The sequence below is a fragment of the Magnolia sinica genome, chromosome 3 (genome assembly GCF_029962835.1).
Source record: "Magnolia sinica isolate HGM2019 chromosome 3, MsV1, whole genome shotgun sequence".
In the NCBI taxonomy this organism is placed as follows: Eukaryota; Viridiplantae; Streptophyta; class Magnoliopsida; order Magnoliales; family Magnoliaceae; genus Magnolia; species Magnolia sinica.
The window spans coordinates 88,170,483-88,190,959 of NC_080575.1; the positions used below are offsets into that span (position 1 = coordinate 88,170,483).

General features: G+C 38.2%; 1 protein-coding gene and 1 pseudogene across 1 annotated transcript; both read right to left on the reverse strand.

Moving 5' to 3' along the window:
* Positions 1 to 393: 393 nt before the first annotated feature.
* On the reverse strand, positions 394 to 2,497 carry LOC131238617 (uncharacterized). The gene is made up of 2 exons (XM_058236261.1): positions 2,020 to 2,497; positions 394 to 1,155 (listed from the first exon to the last, which is right to left on the reverse strand). The coding sequence occupies exons 1-2, from the start codon at positions 2,379 to 2,381 to the stop codon at positions 1,029 to 1,031; spliced, it is 489 nt and encodes a 162-aa protein (XP_058092244.1). The 5' UTR covers positions 2,382 to 2,497; the 3' UTR covers positions 394 to 1,028.
* A 3,467-nt stretch (positions 2,498 to 5,964) lies between these two features.
* Positions 5,965 to 6,345, reverse strand: LOC131238618 (glutathione S-transferase U7-like; annotated as a pseudogene).
* Positions 6,346 to 20,477: the final 14,132 nt, after the last annotated feature.

A 20,477-nucleotide genomic window follows, 5' to 3' on the forward strand; every position in this document is an offset into this window, starting at 1 on the left:
TTTCATAGAAATGTAATTTCCCGAAAAACACCATTTTTTTTTCTCCCATGAATACAAACAGGTAAAGAGGCTTCGTGTTTCGTATTATGGGTGTGCTCCAATGGCAAATGTGGGGCCCACGTATATTTACATGATCCAACCTGTCTATCATATGTTTCACCTCAGATAACCTCTGAAACCTAGAATTCAGACTTATCCAAAACTGATGTGGGCCACGAAAAGGGAACGAGCTGGCAGGGAACACTCACCCTTGAATTACAGTGGCCCACCTGAGTTGCAAAACAAAATAGCCTGAATTTTAGCCTGACCCTTCATCTGGACTGGATGAAGGGTCTGAACGGCCTAGATTATATATACACAACAGGGTGGCCCCACCACCTCAATCAATGGCTGTGGCCCATCGAAGTTTTGGATTGGGTTGATATTTTTTTGGATGTACGGTTTTTCTGAGTTGATGCATGTTATGGACGGGTTGGATTCCGCGGACACATCACTCGGCCCCACATTTGCCTGGCATCACCGTAAACTTAAAGGGTACCACTAGATCGCTCCCCTTACACTGAGAACAAGAATGCATAAAACTTGATATCTTCCAAAGTGGGTCATGCTCCATCAAACTGGGTCCCAACAGGACCAATGGCCTACATTTCCAAACCATGGGCCCCACCTCTTTGAATTCAAAACCCACGTGTACGGTGCAAAGATGCCGACCATCTATCATGTAATTCTTCCCTCCTCTGTTCCTATGGTGCTTTTAATCCAAATTTCCCAATTTCAATTGATATCTAAAACAAAGAAAAAAAAAAGAAGAAACTCCAAAGGTTGGTCAGGCAACAGGAAACCTTCATCCTGTGAAGTCTTTTAATCGAGCTGAAAAATGATCCTGAGCGTTGATTTATCGAGCTGAATGTGAGTAATTCTTTTCAATGGTTCTACATCCAGCTGCATTTATCAGTGGTCAGAATGATCTATCCAACGCCAACTTCTTACTCCGTCCCAACTTCTGTAGCACCCAAAACATGGACGATTCAGATCATACAACCATCCCTGCTTGGGTCCGGTAGGCAGTGGGAATTGCTTTTCTTCCCTTCTCCTGGAGTAGAATGATTTAGTAGAGACCACCAACAGCAACATCTTAGGAACAACCATTCCAAACTGCACACAAACATCCACTTATCAGCATTAATGAAATGGGCAATTTACAGATTTTAAGCGCCCTGGTCCGTTGATTAAGACTTCTAAATGTAAGAATTCTATAAGGTGGGCCTTATTGATCAACGGTTTGGATTGCCATAAGGGTTGGATAGTGTGACTGGGAATACCAGTGGACCCCACTTAGTTGGGGTTCATCTAAAATCATGTAAAGGGTGGGTGGTGTATTACAACTGTGTCATACACAGTGTTCTAGTTGGACTAGGATCACCAAAATTGTCTGAGCCTTATGGAGATGAGTTTCACGTGGGACTTAAGCTTAAGCTTTTCATCCGCGGTGCTTCTCTAAAGGTGTAAGGTGAGGAAGATTCTAGCCATCTTCTACAGATATGGTTTCTCAATCCATACTCATGCATAGCTCGGTCCATTTCAATTCTATATATAGTTTACACTAAACTGATATGCCCCCACCTTCATCCGGATCGAATGTTTGGTCCTGGACAAAGCCCAAAGGTGGAGATCGGTTATTAGGGACTTCCAATTAGGAAGAATGTTTGGTAATCCCCCATTGTATATCCAGTTTATCTAATGGGTCCCACCATGGTGGGTCATCTCCAAAAACCTCAATCAAATCATCCATCTTTTATAAGTCCATTTTCAAATTACCAAGACAAAAAATTTGAGGATCATCTGATGTGGGAAGTTTAGAGACAAGCGCCATCGACCGTCCAATCAATGATCTCGATCATCGAAGGTGGGCCCACCTATACAATGATCGATCCAATAGGAGAGCCATTTACCTTAGCCAAACATTAAATAAACCTCATTAGAAAAACCCCATGATCCCAAATCAATCCCCCAACTCACCAAGCTTCTAGGCAGGAGCTCTGCGGCCCAGATTCATCAGAGAACTTCTCAAGAGAAAACGACGATGGATCTCTCGGCCGTCTAATCAACTCTCTAGATAAAAGAGCGGTGCTTTCCGGCGATGTATGCGTGGTTTGTGGTGAGAAGGGCGGAGACGGGGACGGCGACGATGAGAAGAAGTACTTCTGATGGTCTGGGCCCACACTAATGGGCAGTGGAGATGGAGGAGTTGGGGGAGAAGATGAAGGAGATGCAAAATCCATCTCTGCACTAAGAATTTGAAAGTCAAAACATGAAGATCCATTGAAATGAAGAGAAATTTTCTCTTGGGAAGGTTGTTTTTTTGGTAATTTGGAGAGCATTTTTTCTTTTCTTTTCCTTTTTTTGAAATTACCTACGGGTTTTTGTTTTGGCGGTACCTAACGTTCACATCCCTAACGGTCAACTGATAACCCTCTCTTTCAATTTCCACGTGCCTGACTTTTAGGATGATTGCAGATCTTATGTCTGTTGCTTATGGAAATTGATCCAGACCGTTCATTAATTGATCGTTGAAAATTGCAATATTGGAGGTTTACAAGTATCTGATCCATTAGCTTTTTTTCTGAACGGTTAGGAAAGACATTGATTAACGGCTCCAAGAAAGATCTTGAATATAAATGGTTAAAAACACACCATTACTTGAAAGTTTGATCTTTGGCTTATCCACCATGTGTGTTCCAATTGGTCGGTCGAGATTGATCCTTAAAAAAAAAAATTAAAAAAAAATTCCATTTTTAGCACTTATAGGGCGTCAGCATTTACGTGCACCGGATATGCACTCGTCTTTCTCATTGTTACTGGGGATGACTAGGTGTTGGGCGGGCACTGGTATTCAAATGGTAGTTGTCCACCACCGTACACTTGGCACACATCCGCATCGATCCAGACCATCCAAACCGTCGACTCATAGATGAAACATTCTTAAAATATCAAATTGATACAGCCCCATTATCTGCTTTCACACTTTTGGTGCTGAATATGGTCCGTCCACTTGTACGGTTGGGATTATTTTATCAGAGTAATATTTTGGGCTGTGCTCCATCCACAGTCGGACTATAATTTGGAGAGTCTGGATTGACGTACACGTGTGCCATATTTATGGAGGGTTGTCACTGTTTGCTAAACGGTGGTAAACTTGCATCAGTATCAGTCGTGGAATGGACGTGTAGGTTTTGCAATCTCCAACAAACAGTCCAAATGCGTGCACGACTACCAATCCAAAGCCAAACTGAGTGGCTGCTGTCCTTGCGGGCCACCTAATTTGTGTCGGGCTCTGAGTTCCATTTGGGCTCCTATGTGATCAGGACCATTCACTTGATGGGCCCTGTAGGATGGACGGCAGTGCCAATATCGCACGGATCGAACCATCTTAAGCCAAACTGATAATCGAAACAAAAAAAAAAGAAGAAAAAAAGCCGTTACATTTCATGTGAAAAAAAGCTGCTGGTTGGCCGTGACACGGAATGAATGGTTGTAAATCATTGGAGGTTGGCCTCTTTTGGTGTTGAAATTAATTTAATCTGAGGCAAGGAAAATAATTGAATAGTGAGCCATTGGAACTCTGCGTTTGATTAGAATGACCAATATTGAATATAGCAGCAGCCGTGGGGACGAGGGAAGGATGTAGTTGTTTTGTTTGAAACAGTGAGTGGCCCCCAGTCAATTTCGTAGATGCAAAGGCTACGACATGTTGTTAGAATATCTTCAATCTTTCTACAGGGGAGAGTTTGATTGACCGAACTCTTGACTCGGTTGAGAAGCTTCTTTTTTGTACACTTTACTCTTTTGATAGTTTAATTTGAGCATGTTTGATTGATTGAACATGGAAGTTCAATCTATCAACGCTTATATCGACGTCGCGGGTAGTTTTATGTAATTGCGTGAATTTTGTTTCTTATTTCAAGTGTAATACTATATATATGGGTGTAATGCGGGATTAGGATATTTTAATTGGGGCTAAGTTATTTTTAAATTTTGAAGAGGAGAAAATGAAGGTTTTCAGAATTGTAAGTGCATCAGTCTCTTGTACTTTTTTGTTTTCATAGTGATTGCTCGTTACCTTGTGTTTTGATTTTTTTTTTTTTTTTTCTGCAAGAATTTTTCTACGTATAAAAATCACGTGTACTTATGCCTGCTTTATTTGCATTCGGTTATTATCGTGTGATCTAAATTCGAGATTTGCTTCCGCAGTCCTTCAACAAGTGGTATTAGAGTTATACGTTGAGATTTGAGTTTGGATTGGAAATATAATTAAAAGATTAAATGTGAAGTATTAAACAAAGAAGTTTATCAGAAAAAACAACTTTAAATTATGAAAAGTGAAGATGAGATGCCTTTTAGTTCAACAAGTGCTGCAACATGCACTCCTTGGTGTAGCGAAACGTCTCACTTATATGAACGACGAAAAGTTGGAAGAATTGGATAAGATGGTGAAAACCTCAGTCCAATTATGTTTGATGGATGATGTTCTTTATAATGTCCTTGATCAAAAGTCCACCACAGAACTTTGGACGAAGTTTGATAGCTTATACGTAACCAAATCACTCTATAGAAGAAATGGCTTATAAGTGCATGATAAAATTGATCCATTATGTGATTTGGGTAAGGTGTTAACCGAAGATTGGGCTGGATGAGATGGAATATTTCAATCAAGAACTCTGTTAACGTACCATTATTCTAAGTTGTTGCATAATAAGGTGCATTCAAACATTGAATCATTATCCTCTGTTTGTTTTCCTAACTTCCAAGGGGTTGTTTGAGGTAGGATTTGAGGCAGGGATCTGTGAAATCCATAGATTTAATCTTCTTCTTCTTCTTCTTCTTCTTTTTTTTTTTTTGTCTCTTTCTTTTTCTTTTTTAAGTGTTTGTCAAATATGTGGATTTCACAAATCCCAAATCCACAACCCTTAGAATCATGGATTTGGGGCAAATCTAAATTCCCCAAATAACTAAGACTTTGAAAATACACGGAGAATCTTAAAAGTAAGAAGAAAAGTTATTCCATTACAATGAATATCGTGACATACCAGAAAGGCTTCGAAATCCAGGCAGCATTTGTAGCTTAGTTCCTGGACAACGGAATTTGAAATTTGCCAAATCTAAATTCAATGCAAAATCAGTGACAAGCTGGCCAATTTATCAAATCCATAATCTAATTCAAACAAAACCTAGATATAAAAAGTTATTAACATTGGACATTGTATGTGAACTTTCACGTCTACTTACTACTATAGAACACCCAAGCCATGCAACAGTTTGTCTCCAACATAAAGATTTGGCTCGAGCTTTTAGAGCAAGTAATTAGTTGATATGGTATCATATAGCATTAGGTTGAGTGTTTGAATATTGAGGCGGCAAATATGCGGCCATGGGGTTAAGACTCACCAATTATATACTATACATTATATATATATATATATATATATATATATATATATATATATATATATTATACATTATATATATATATATATATATATAACTTATTTTTAGATCATGGATTCTTGGGTCCTTACTCATGCCTCTGTGGTAGACTTACAAAAGTTTCAACACGAGGTTATGAGTTCCAATACCCATAGTGGTGAAATCCTATTGTGGTGTGAGTGCGTGAGTATGTGTGAGGTGGGTTTAAAAACCCACCGTCCAAATCAACACATAGCCAATGGTCTGATTTATTTCACTGGTACTGTCCACATAATGATTGTATTGATCCGATTCTTCAAGTGATTTTTAAGGTGTGTTCAACATTTCACAAATTACCACATAAGTTGGAAATAAATTAGTCTTGCACAAGAAAGTTCACATACAACATTGTAAGTGATCATTTCTCTGAAAACAAAAATCAGAAATACTCAGGACACTAGCAGGGAAGCTTGGTTGTTGGAGAACCTTATGAGTGTCTAGAAATGATCTGACGCTGCCAACATTCACCAGCAACAAACTACCGGTATTGGTGTTGAATCCTGCTTACCTTCTCATCGATGAACTTGGCCCAAAACCGTGCCGTCGCTCTCTCGTAAGGGTTTCCAGAGATATTGGATTCTCCTTCCATATTACATCAATGTATTCAAGGATCACAACTGACTCAGCGATCGGTTTTCCGCTGTGCAAGAGCACCGGAACCTTCTTGTGCACAGGGTTGTATTGTAGAAGCAATGGGCTCTTGTTGGAGAGATCTTCTTCAGTGTACTCGTACTCAATGCCTTTGAGCTTGAGAGCTAGCTCTACTCTTAGACTAAAACGGCTCACCCAGTTAGCAAATACCTTCGGTGCTCCCTTAGCCATTGCTCTTTTGCACTAACTCAAAAAATGATGTAATTTTAGTGTGCTCTTTCCCCCCTAGAAGATGGTGCAATTTATAGAGGAATTAGATACGAACAAGGCTCTAGTGTTCTCAGAGGATCTTAAGTTACACAAGCAAGGCTCTATCTCGTCCAGCCCATTTCTTCAAATGCTGAGTCATTTTATGAGTGAGCTTCGTTAAAACCACTCTTTCCAAATCTTTATCCGGCTCCACTACAATGAGAGGAACATGTTTGTTCTTAATAGTTTTCAGTGGTGTATCATTCTACCTACCTACTCTAGCTCCATATTCTTCCACATTTTCCTATATGCTATTAGGCTGGTTAGGTTTGGCTTGGAAGAATAAGGGAAGCGTGAACACCATATTGCAATCAACCGTAATTGGTGATAAGGTGCCAAAGGTTATGATGGTCTTCTTTGACTTAGAAGTAGCAAATTTTTCATCGTTTTGCTTCTTATTTATTGTTGAATCAATAGGTTTGAGCCTTGTCAACCTCCATTCATTGTCTGTGTTATCAGCCAAGAGCATATCACTTGCCATTAGTTCTTTGATTAAGAGAACTTTGTATTCCAAGAGCTCTTCATTGCTTGAGAAATCTTCGGATGCGGGATCGTCCTTAATTTCTGTCATAAGTCTTCTAAACTTGTCCTTACGTTTGAAGCTTGGTCGTGACTTTTGTTAGATGTTGTTTCACCGTAGGTTTGGATGATGTTGTACTCATAGCAGGTCACAATCTCTTTCGAGTTATTATTATCATTATTATTATTATTATCATCACATGAGCTTTGAAGGCTGGAAGTTGCTTGTTGTTGTTGCTAACAACATTTTTTTAGAGTGAGTTATTCTAAAGGATTGCATGAGAAACTTTGGGTGGACCACTCTAGTCCATTTGTTTTTCCATGCGTTGATCGGTTTGACCATTCTAAGACAGTCACTAGGCCGATCCCTCAGGACTTGTGCTCTGACTCTATATTAATTACCAAATTGTCGAGCATGTGGCATCGTTCATGATAGCTGATATAATTGTTGGCGAGTTATCCAGCCATATGGTCTTTGGCGTTCAGCCGTTAGATTTGGTTTACGATGTTGGTGACTCAAATCAACCTTGCGGTTGCATTGGTTGAATAGAACTCGGTGTGGTCTCCTGGTTATAGACTCTGAGATTCCATCAATTTGCCCCCTTTATGTCGTGGGGCGGCCTTGATTCCTTAGTGGTTGTCGAGTTTCGACTTCCACCTCATTGATTGGCAGTCGTGGTTCAACTTGCAAACTACTAGTACAAGGACATCGCGTGATTGACCTTCAACCTCGGGATGCTAAGCTTCAGAAGGTTGAGCTCGACAATGCTTACGACGGCCACGTGCAGAAATGGGTGGTTATCAATGTAACACCCGATTTTCGTAGCCCAGGTATAGCATTCTGTTTACGAAAACCTGAGCATTAACATGGGGAAATGAATTGTACGTTTAATACGAGTCAGTGGCCATAAAAAATACGAGAGATAAAGCTAGTCATGATATATCATCAAGTATCAAAACACCCAAAAATACTAGTCTACTTAGCTCGAGACTTGGTACAAATCCAAAATATCAAATGTCATAACAACTACTGAAGGGAAATATACTAATAAACTAATGGTTGAGCTCATAGATCTCAGTCACATCTCGATGGGGCTTCTCCTCGAAAAGCTCATCTCCCTCGGTAGTGGGGTCGGGATCAGGGTTTGCTTTGTACACTCCATTATCTAATGTTATTCCTACATGATATATACGGTTGTATATTCAAAGCATGAATGGTCAGCTCAGTGTGAATTTTTCTCAAAATTACAGACCAACGCATTAGTTAAGCATAGTTTTAAACAAGAAAACATATAAAACAATACACGATGCAATCTTATTTAAATGCATGGATGTGTGAATGCACGTTAGCCTGGGAATGCTCATCTAGCTAGCTTTTGGGCAAAACCCATGAGTGTATGGTGTTGAGCATGCCAGAGCTTTTTATAGCTTGATTCAAAATAAATGCCAATGACCCCAAGTGTCGAGATAGGCAGAGAAACCGCGAGTGGTCATCTACGACCGAGAAGTGAGGCAGTTCGATCGTCTATTCAGCCACCAATAAATGAAATCAGAGGATTCGTAAAGAGGAGGGTTCATCCTTCTAATGAGTTTTTTTTTTAACTTTCGGTTGAAAGGATTTTTTTTTTTAGTCACCATGATAGCAAAGATAACCTGATTTGTGCAATTTTGTATAAGGAACTCAATTATATCAAATTGAAATGAAAATAATAACTTACAGTAATATCCCTTCATGATCCAATGTCTGAAGCGTAGATGAAGAGGCCCTAAATATAGTCTTCCTTAATCTAGTGACTAGGGCTGTACATCGAGGCGAGTTGAGTCGAGGTGAGCCAAGCTCGGCTTGACTCGTCCATGGTATACTCGAGTTTGAGCTCGAACTCGAGCTCACCCTTGAGCTCAACATTGAAGCTTGGCTTGTTTGCCAAAGCTTTCGAGTCGAGTTCAAGTCAAGCTAGTGGTTCGAGTCGAGTCGAGTTTACCTCAGTAGGGTAAGGGAAAGAAAAAGATAGAATGGGGATGGGTAGGGTCGGGTAGAGTTTTTTAGTAAAAACTTTTAAGTTTTAACTTCTTTTTTTAAAAAAAACTTATATATATATATATATATATATATATATATATATATATATATATATATAAAATATATTATTAAAATATATTACTCGAGCTGAGTCGAGCTCGAGCTTCGAGTTGAGTCGAGTTCGAGTTCAAGTCGAGTTGAAATACACCATGGTCGAACTTGGCTTGAACTCAACTCAAGCTTTAGTAAACAAGCTTGACACGCGCCTTGAGTCGGCCTTTGAAGCCGAGTCAATCCGAGCTGAATCGAGCTGAGTCGAGCGAGCTTTCCGAGCTAGCTTGACTCGTGTACAGCCCTACTAGTGACTTAGACATAGATGAAGGGAATTACACTATCAAATTTAGCATAACAGCATAGACAGATAAGATTATGCTATTCTTATGCTAAAAATCAGTCTAGCATGGTAGCGTAAATATGTTTTCCTAGTATAGGATAAACTATGCTAAGATAAGATAAAAAAGATAAGTAATGTTGCAGTACTATAAATTTGATTTGATATGTGTTGGGTTGGAGATGACTTGAAGCTCTTTGATCTTTCTCCTATTTATAGAATTTTAGGACGGTTATCGGAGAGAGATTTTTGTAGCCTATTGATGTGGAAATAATCATCTGAGCCAGAAGACAGTGTGACCTATCAAATGATACTACATATAATTTAGTGTGGTCGACTTGAGAATTGGATTGACGGTCGTTTCAAGGACTCTTGGGGTCACCATGTTACATGTGTTTTATCCAAGCTGTCTATCAATTTTGAAAAATAATTTTAGGACATGAACCCAGAAAGGGGGTAGATTGAAGGCCTGAGTGGCCTGCACCATAGGAAGCAATGGTGACAATGACCAACACTGTTAAAACCTTCCTAGGGCTTACTATGATGTTTATTTGCCATCCAACATGTTCATAAGGTCACATAGTCTTACATAAAGAGAAAACATAAATATCAGTTTGATTTAAAACTTGTGTGGCCTTCAAGAGAGCGGTTGTGACTCAATCCTCATTGTTTCTTGTTTCCTATGGTATGGTCCACTTAAGCATTCAATCTAATTTTTTTTTTTTTTAGGTTCATCATCTAAAATTATTTTTCAAGATGGATGAATAGCGTGGATAAAGCACATACATCATGTTGGGCTCGACAAAGCCGGCCCCTTACCGGACTATCAGTTTTTAGCTAGGTTCTGATTAGAATTGGGCAGAATTCGACTAGATCCAACGGATTCGACCCGATCCGATTTGAACTGAAGGCCAGGATTGGGTCAGATCGAGTAGGCCCACTTAGATCTGACCGTACATGGGATCGAGTTTGGATCAGTGGTCAATCCGGACCGATCCGATTGGATTTGATCTGTACTGATCTGATTTGATCCGGTCGGGTACCTATAAGAATATCTGGCTGATTTTTTGTTCCATGGCCAAGTGTCCAAGATCTCACCTGATGGACGGATTGGATGTAACAAACACAACATGCTGGGCTAGAAATTGGTTGTGGCAGAGGATTCCAGTCCGACTTCCAAGATAAACTGACATCACTCAGAAATGCCTGCTTCTCCTCTCTCTCTCTCTCTCTCTCTCTATCTCTCCTTATTAACTATCGGTTCATGTTATTAACTGAAATAAGAAATTGTACAAATCCAAAAACTTATGACATTGACCTTGCAACAAAAACACCTGCTTCTCCTCTCTCTCTCTTTCTCTCTCTCTCCTTATTTAGAGTCATCCAAAGATAACTTTTCTTCACACGTTGCTCACCTTATCACTTCCTTCGTAATTTTCTCTTGAAATCTGGCTTTATCTCCCTTGACTCTTTTACATCTCTTAACCTTCCGTATTTCTCCTTTAAATGACTACTGTACCCTTGTACTGTGACTGTTCGCCTTATCAGGGGTTAAAAGGGTCATTTAGTTTTCTGCCACCACTCCATTCTGAGTTTCTTTTTTGTCTGTCGTGAGTTAAAGATTTAATCGTGTGCCACTGCCCACTAGAAGCCCACAGGATTATTTTATTATGATCTGAACCATCACATATCCGAATCGCACCCAACCTGATCCAACTTGGTTTCCCTGACCGAGTCAGACTCGGTTCATGTCAGACTAGCAGGGCATCGGATCAGATCAAGTTAGCTAACCTCGACTCAGTCCTGGATCGGATCTAGTTCGGGTTAGTCATTTGAAAAATTTGGATCAAGTCGAGTTGGACCCAATCCGGTCCGACTCGACTCAATGCCCACCTCTACTCCTGATCCGTGGGACTTTAGGATTGCATGGTGAACCCAACACCACAACTCGGTGGTGTTGAAAATGTGTTGGAATTTAATCGGACGGAATTGCATGATAACCCTATCACCCCTTGGTGGTAGGACTTTGTGGGGCCTACTATGATACATGTGATTTATCACTGCTGTCCACCATTTTCCCCTCTCATTTTTTGCTTGCTCATTTTAGGCCATGAGCTCGAAATTAAAGCATATCTAAAGCTCAAGTGGACCACACCACAAGAAAGAGTCTTGGGACAACAAAAGTTTTAGACAAGGCTATTTGTTTCTCCCTTCATTCATGTATCTGTTGATATTTGTTTTTCCCTTCATTCAGGTCTGCGTGACCTTATAAATATGTTGGATCACAGATAAACATCATTGCGGGTCCTTGATCTTCAATTTTGGGTTCACAACATAAAATGAGTTGGCAATTGGGTGGACGGTGTGGATTCCTTGCTGCTGTAATCTTAGGTGGGGCTTACTGTGATATTTGTAAGAAATCCACCCCTTTCATCCATTTTATGTGATCATTTTAGGGCATGAGACCAAAAGTGAGCTGGATCCAAGACTCAAGTGGGTTGTACTAAAGGAAAAGGTGGGTATGGAAATTCCTACCATTGAAACCTCCTTAGGGTTGATGGTGATGTTTACATGCCATATATACCATTCATAACTTTATTCCTACTTGGAGGAATTGAATGTTGTATTTTGTTTCAAAATAAACATTAAAATTTGATTTTTAAATTTTTCGGTTTCCCTCCACATTTGAAATTTTGGTGCTTTTAGGTTGTGGGTTTTGTCTCATATTAAATTTTCCAAAGAAAATCTTCTTGTATATAAAATACACTTTTTACCTTAAGGCTTGAGCCCTGAATAGTCCTGTTTGGGGGGGGGGGGGGTTGGTTCTATGCTAATAGCTTTAATCTATGCCATTGACCACAAACGCGTGCGCATGCATTGAGCTGAGTCCAAGTCCGAGTCTGTGTGCGTGTGCGCGTGTGCGACGCGATGGGACGGGACAGGACGGGCTGGGCTAGGCATGGGCGCGGGTGCGGGTGCGGTGTGAGTGTACTCGCATGGGTGTATGTGTATGGGTACTCGCGGGACTTTATTTGCGGGAGTGTACTCGCACTTGCACCTTTTCATTTTAAACTGGAGAGATGTGTCCGTTCCGGTTGGTCGCACTTGTTGTGTTTAAACCCCAACGGACTTAAACCTTTTTAAAGGGTGCTTATGCACCACTTCGGAGTCTATATAAGGACTCTTGTTCTAGTTTCTAAAGTACGAAAATTATTTTATTCTCCTTTTCTAAAAACTCTCTTTGTTATTCTGGTTCCGGTTTAAGAAATTTTGCTGAGTTTATCGTCGAGTTAATTCAGCACTTTTGGGTTAAACTGCAAGTGGTTCAGCCCGCGTATAGTGAGTGCACTGCTGGGACTTGGTCATAGTTGTTGTATCCTAGAGGTTGATTGCTCTAGAAACCTATTGCACTTGGGATGCTATCCAAGGGAAGCAAATTCGATTTCAAGCCGAGTGACTCACGTCACACCTCGACTCAATTCAATAAGCCTTCATTTTCAAATTTTATCTTCTTGTTTGGTTCTCGATTGTTTTTATATAGTCTATTTAATTTAATATATATTCAAACAATCTTGAAATCGAAATTGTTGAATTACATAGACTATGGCTACCGTAACAGTAAATGCTTCTGCTGAGTTAGCTAAAATCGAATCATTCACTGGACAATGCTTTAAATGGTGGAAACAGAAACTGATATTCGCACTGACTACCCTTAAGTTTCATACATTCTGTCTGAATCATTTACTATAGATCCTGCAAATCAAATTGAAGTAGCAGATGAAATAATTATAAAAATTATATTCTAAACTCTTTGTACAATGAACTATATGACGTGTATGATTCTTACGAGTCTGCTAAAGACATATAGACTGCTTTGGAAAAGAAGTACATTTTAGAAGATGTAGGCACTAAGAAACATGTAATCACTAATTTTCTTCATTATGAAATGACAGATGATAAACCTGTCACTAATCAGATTCATGATTTTTAAAATCTAGTTTGTGAACTGTCGACTGAAGGAATTAAGTTGGATGAAGCGTTTCTATTAGGAGCGCTGGTAGAAAAGCTACCGCCCTCTTGGAAAGAATAGAAGAATAGAATGAAACATAAAAAGAACGGTGTTTCTTTAGAAACTATTATCGGACACATATGAATAGAGGGGACCAATAAAATCAGGGACCAAAAAGAAAATGGAAATCAGATAGATTCAAAGGCGAATCTTGTGAAATCAAGTCAGAAAAATAATAAGAAAAATGGCAAATGTCATAACTGTGGCAAGCCTGGACATTATCCAAATGAATACAGGCCTAAAAAGAAGAATGCAAACAATTAATTAAAGAAAAAAGGAAATTGCTATAACTGTTAAAAGCCTGGGCATTACATTAAAACTTGCAGGCTTAAGAAAAACAAAGATAAGCTGCATGTTAATCTTAAAGAAACATGCAATGAATCTGATGTGGTAGTAGCTGTGGTGTTAAAAGTCTTCTATATAAACAACTTAGAGTGGGTACTAGACACTGGTGCAACTAGGTACGTGTGTAAAGATTGTAGTATGTTCACCTCCTACCAAGTATCAGGAGATGATGAACAGGTGTTCATGGGTAATGCTAGAACATCTCTAGTTGTAGGAAAAGGGAAAGTACTTCTAAAACTTACTTTTAGAAAGACTCTGCTATTAAATGATATCCTACATATGCCTGACATTAGAAGAAACTTGGTCTCTGGTTCGCTCCTTAATAAGGCTGGAGTCAAGTTAGTATTTGATTCAGATAAACTTGTAATGACTAAGAATGAAACTGTTGTTGGTAAGGGATACTGTAGTGATGGTCTATTCATTGTAAATGTATCCAATGATAATAATAAGAAGACATCTGGTTCTGTTTATATTGTTGAACCCTTTTATCTATGGCATAGTAGATTAGGTCATATGAATGTAATATATTTGAAGAAAATGAAAAGAGTAGGTTTATTACCTAGTATATTTAATGAAGAATTCGATAAATGTGAAACATGCGCAGAATCAAAATTCATTAGAAAACCCTTTAAACGAATAGAATGATCCTCTGTTCAATTAGAGTTGATATATAGTGGCTTAGGTGATTTTAGAAATCACATGTTTATAGGTGAAAAAGATATTATATAACTTTTGTAGATGACTACTATAGGTTCACTAAAGTCTATCTATTAAGGAACAAAGATGAAGCTTTAGATGCTTTTTCTAAGTATAAAATTGAAGTTGAAAATTACTTAAATATAAAAATTAAAAGCCTTAGAACAGATAAAGGAAGTGAATATGAATCTTCTCAATTTAGAGAATTATGTGAAAAGAGTGGAATAATTCATGAAACTACAGCTCCTTATACACTAAAATAGAATGAAATAATAGAACGTAAAAATAGAACTATTAAAGAGATGATGAATAATATATTAAATATTCAGGCTTACCTTCAAATATGTGGGGAGAAGCAATTTTATCTGTTTGTTATATCCTAAATAGAATTCCTTCTAAATCTTCTGAATAAATATCTTATGAACTTTGGAAAAATCATATTCCTAGTTATAAATACATTAAAGTGTGGGGGTATCTTTTTAAAGTAGGATTATCTGAAATTAAGAAAAGAAAGTTAGGCCCTAAAATGACCGACTGTGTATTTATAAGTTACTCACAAAACAGCGCAGCCTACAAGTTTCTACTTTTAAAGATTAAAGATAATATTCTAGATCCTAATACAATTATAGAGGATGTAAAGTGCTTACAAGAAAGTAGTAGAAGAGATATACAACTAAGAAAAAATACTAGGGTTAGAAGAGAAACTAACATAGGAGATGGTTTTTTCATCTTCTTAATTGAAGATGATCCTACAACTTATACGGAAGTAATTAACTCTCAAGATGTAACCTTTTAGAAGGAAGTAATAAATGATGAGTTGGAATCTATTATATCTAATAACACTTAGGAATTTGTAAACCTACCATTTGAAAACAAACCAATAGGCTGTAAATGGGTGTTTAGAAAAAAACTAAAATTAGATGAAACTATTGATAAGTTTAAGGCTAAGTTGGTAGCGAAAGGCTTTAAGCAAAATGAAGAAATAGATTATTTTGATGCATATTCTCTTATGACTAGGATTACAATTATTAGGGTCTTAATAGCGATAACCTTCATATATAAATTGGTGGTACACCAGATGGACGTTAAGATAACTTTCCTAAATGGAAATTTAGAAGAAGAAATATATATGCAACAACTTGAGGGTTATAAGATATCAGGTAAAGAAAATAAAGTATGTATATTAATTAAATCATTATATGGTTTAAAACGGGCTCTTAAACAATGGCATGAAAAATTTGATGGTGTTTTAAAATTAAATGGTTATCTTATAAATGATGTAAATAGATGTATATATAGTAAAATTTCTAAAAATAATTATGTTATTATATGCTTTTATGTTGATAACATGCTTATTTTTTAAACTAATATTAAATTAGTTATTGTAACTAAGAAATTCTTGTCGTCTAAATTTGACATGAAAGACTTAAGAGTAGCTGGTGTAATTTTAGGTATTGAAATAATCAGGGAAGATGATATTATTGTATTATCACAATTTCATTACGTTGAAAAGTTACTGAGAAAGTTTAATTATTTTAACTGTTTACCTGTTACTACTCCTTATAATTACAGTGTGACTCTCATGAAGAGTACAAGAAGTAGTATGTCTCAATTAAAGTATTTCAGAATAATTGGTAGCCTCATGTATCTAACAAACTACACTAGACCAGATATAGCTTTTACAGTAGGAAAGTTAAGTAGATACATACATAACCCTAGAAAAGAGCATTGGAATGCTTTGTATAGGATTTTGAAATACCTAAAAGACAATATGGCCTATGGTTTACATTATAATGGTTATCCCACTGTATTAAAAGGATACAGTGATGCTAACTGGATTAGTGATTCAGATGAGACAAAATCCACTAGCGGATATGTTTTCACTTTGAGTGGAGGAGCAATCTCTTGGAAGCCTATCAAGCAGACATATATCGCTCGATCAATTATGGAATCTGAGTTTATTACCTTAGAAAAGACTGGATCAAAAGTTGAATGACTTAAAAATATCTTAGCTGATATACTATTGTGGCCAAAGCCTATATCGACCGTGTCTATTCATTCTGATTATTAAGCAGGTATAACAAAAACAAAGAGTAAAATATATAATGGAAAGAGCAGACATATTAGACTCAGACACAACATAGTGAAACACATGTTGCATGACGGAGTCATATTTATTGACTATGTGAGGTCAGAAAAGAATTTAGCAGATCCTCTAACCAAAGGAGTATCTAAAAGATTAGTTAGTGATATATCGAAGGGAATGAGGCTGAGCCTAATATATGAGCCGACAATGTCGGCAATCCAACCTATATAAGTGGAGATCCCATGAGTTAGGTTCAATGGGTACATAACAAGACACGAGGTATACGATTGCACTAAGTTATATAGGCCCCTTATATGGTGTACAGTGCGAGCAGTAAAACTTTTAATGGATCCATAACCATATATTTGGTGGTGTATACAGTTGATGCATACACTTGATGAAATTCACCTATATGGGTGTGGAGGTGGAAGCTGCTTCCTATGAGAATCTAGGTGAATTTTCTAAAGTACTCATGAAATTCAAGTAATGGTGTATGGCTGAAACGCACCGAACCATAGAATCACTTGCAAAGGAAGAGTTGTGTGAGTGGCATGTACTTGCGATTTATATTAAAAGGATTCAGGTTCAAGACTATGGTGTCACCTGATTCCTGTAAACCTGTCTTGCTCACTCTAATGTCGGTTCAAATCTATGATGACACTAGCATTATTGCACAACTATTCCACTTTAACTCGAAAGATTTTTTATTTTGAAACATGTGGGGGATTGTTGCATTTTGTTTTAAAATAAATATTAAAATTTGATTTTCAATTTTTTCGGTTTCCCTCCACATTTAAAATTTTAGTGCTTTTAGGTTGTGGGTTTTGTCTCACATCGAATTTTTCAAAGAAAATCTTCTTGTATATAAGATAGGCTTTTTCTCTTAGGTCTTGAATCTCATTTAGGAGGCATATGAATTTAGTCATGTGGGGGGCTATACTATTAACCACACACGCGCCGCTGAGCTGAGCCGAGTCGAGCCGTGCCGAGTCTGTGTCCTTGTCTGTGACGTAACAGGACGGGCTGGGCTGGGCATAGGCGCCGGTGCGGGTGCGATGCGAGTACACTCGCATGGGTGTGTGTGTATGGGTACTTGCGGGACTTTATTTGCGAGAGTGTACTCACACTTGTACCTTTTCGTTTTAAACCAGAGAGATGTGTCTATTCCGGTTGGCCGCACCTGTTGGGTTTAAACCTAACGGACCTAACCCTTTCTAAAGGGTGCTTATGCACCAATTCGGAGTCTATATAAGGACTTCTGTTCTAGTTTTCAAAGTACGAAAATCATTTTATTCTCCTCTTCTAAAAACTCTCTTTTTTATTCTGGTTTTGGTTTAAGAAATTTTGTTGAGTTCATCGTTAAGTTAACTCAACACTTTCGAGTTAAACTGCAAGTGGTTCAGTGAGTGCACTGTTGGAACTGGGTCATAGTCCTTGTTGAAATTGCGGTAATGACTGCTTTAGTTGAAGTGGGAGTATGCCAAGATGTCCTAGAGGGAGGTGAATCAGACTTTTTAAGTTTTTATGATGAATTTTAAACCTGTCAACCTACTCCTGAGTAAATATGCAAGTATCAGGATTTCTTCAAAATGACTTTAATGGCTTCCAAGCCAAATAGAGGATTCAATCACAAAACTATTCAAAAGATAAACAAGATGCACAACATAGTTCATGATCGATGTGACTATGTGTGAGATGTGATTCTACTCAGTTCCAAATAATCATGTATGTAAGGGATATGAGAACATTCAGAGAAATCACACATGCAGTAGAAGTAAATGGTAATCTCATGCATAGTTGTTTTTATAGTGGTTCAACTACTTGTCTACTCCACTTCCGGCGGATGCACTCAACCCTTGAGTGTATCGGATCTCACTAACGGAGGTTTCACATCAGGTTCACCTCAAACCGGAGGTTTCAAATCAGGTTCACCTCAAACCAGTACAACCTACTCTAAGCTGACTCTAACGTATCTACACGACATAAGTTTATGTCCCACACAGGAGCAAGGGTCAACACACAGCACCTGACTTTTAGGCCACACAGGCCAAGGATCCACACACGGAATGTACCAGTTTATGCTCCCATGAGCAAGGGTCAACACACAGCACCCAGGTTTTAGACTACAAAGGTCAAGGACCTAAGTTTATGCTCTTCACAGAGTAAGGGTCAACACAAAGCACCCACCACGTATACTCCCGTCAGAGGCTTCCTATGAGGACTTAAAAGCAGTGAGAAGCACCTTAAACCTAATCCTACAAAAGGAATGATCACAAGGGTTCTCTGAATTCTAATAACTTACAGATAAGTAGATGAGCCCCATTAAGCACGTTGATGAAGATCTCCTCCTTTAATAACGAAGAATCTTCAGCTCCCTTGAACCGCAACTCAGATGATATACCAATGTAAGACAACAGGTTGGGTCAAGGTTATGATGGAATCCTACTCTATTAAATATTTTCCTATAAAGGAGACAGAGCGATTCCAATTATCTATGCATTCAAGGCATCTTAACTTAATGATTTGCCATTAAGATGGTAGTTGTAGGATCCTTGAATGCGGAAGTTCATTCCCCAATCCACTCTATTGAATGTCAATGGTGAGGGTGGATTGGAGGATGAACTCCCATGATAGAAAAGGCTTAAGGTATATGATTTGGGTTTAAACACTTAAAAGCACTCTTTGTTTTCTCTACCAACAATCAAAGGCAAGCTCTCATTAAATAGGAAAAATTTTTCAACGGATATAAAACGGTCATATTTTTAACACTGATATCATTGAGCAGGGTCGATATCATCGAGTGTATACTCTCGATAGCATCGACTGTCCGCTCGATGGTACGAACTCAACCTGTTAAACACTTTTGAAACTTTTTGCCAACTGGTCGAGGAAATCGAACACTCATCGATGTCATCGGATTTCGAACTCCGATTTCATCGACACTGGGTTCGATTCCTTGACATTTGAAAATGTGAGAGCACTGCCTTTGAAACTTAATAGGTAAAAGATATGATCAAGCATCACTCGATATCATCAGAATTTGAATGTCGATAATAGTGTCGATTTATCGATAATTCCAAGAAATTTTTCTATAAGCTTGCTGGATAGTTTATATCCTATTTCGATGACATCGACCTAGTCTCGATATGATCAATATTTGAATATCGATTTTATCGAGTGATCCTCAATCCGAGAAAGATTAACCTGAAACCTTGCTGGATAGATTTGTGTCTCAATTCGATATCATCGAAGGTCTATCGATATCATCGAGATTTGAATTTCGAGGATATCGAGGAGCCCTTCAATATATCGAGAATTACATGATTTGCCTTAGTAGTATTTTGGAAACACTGACCAGATGTCGATTTTATCGAGTCGACTCGATGGACTCAAGATTCAAAATTCGATGATATCGAACAATCCATCGATTCATCGATAATTCAGTCCAGAGTTCTTTGTGGTTGCTAGACATCTGAAGTCCTTAATTCGATAATGTCGAGTGAGCTTCGAGGACATCGATAACAGGGTTCGATTTCATCGAGCCATGTATCGATAAATCAACAAAGGTAGAAAACTTAAAGATTTTTCAATTTTGCAAATTAGTTTTCTCACCTAAAACCCTAGGATGTTCTATTCAATTTTATGGGTTTTTATATACCTGGTGTTTTGGAACATGGGATATGATGCTAAGGTTTACCAGTGGCGAGTTCGAGCACACATCCTGTTGAGGCAGACGCTTGAACGATCTTCCTATGGGGCTCATTTGTCTTGCTGACTCAACGCTCACGCTAATTGATAAACTAGGGTACTTTCAATCTCCCCCTTTGTCAATTACGTGACAAAACACCCTAGAACATCTTCTAGACAACACCCTAAATTGTATTTGATGATTCTCTTAACAGCCGTTAGGTGGGATTCCTTAGGATCT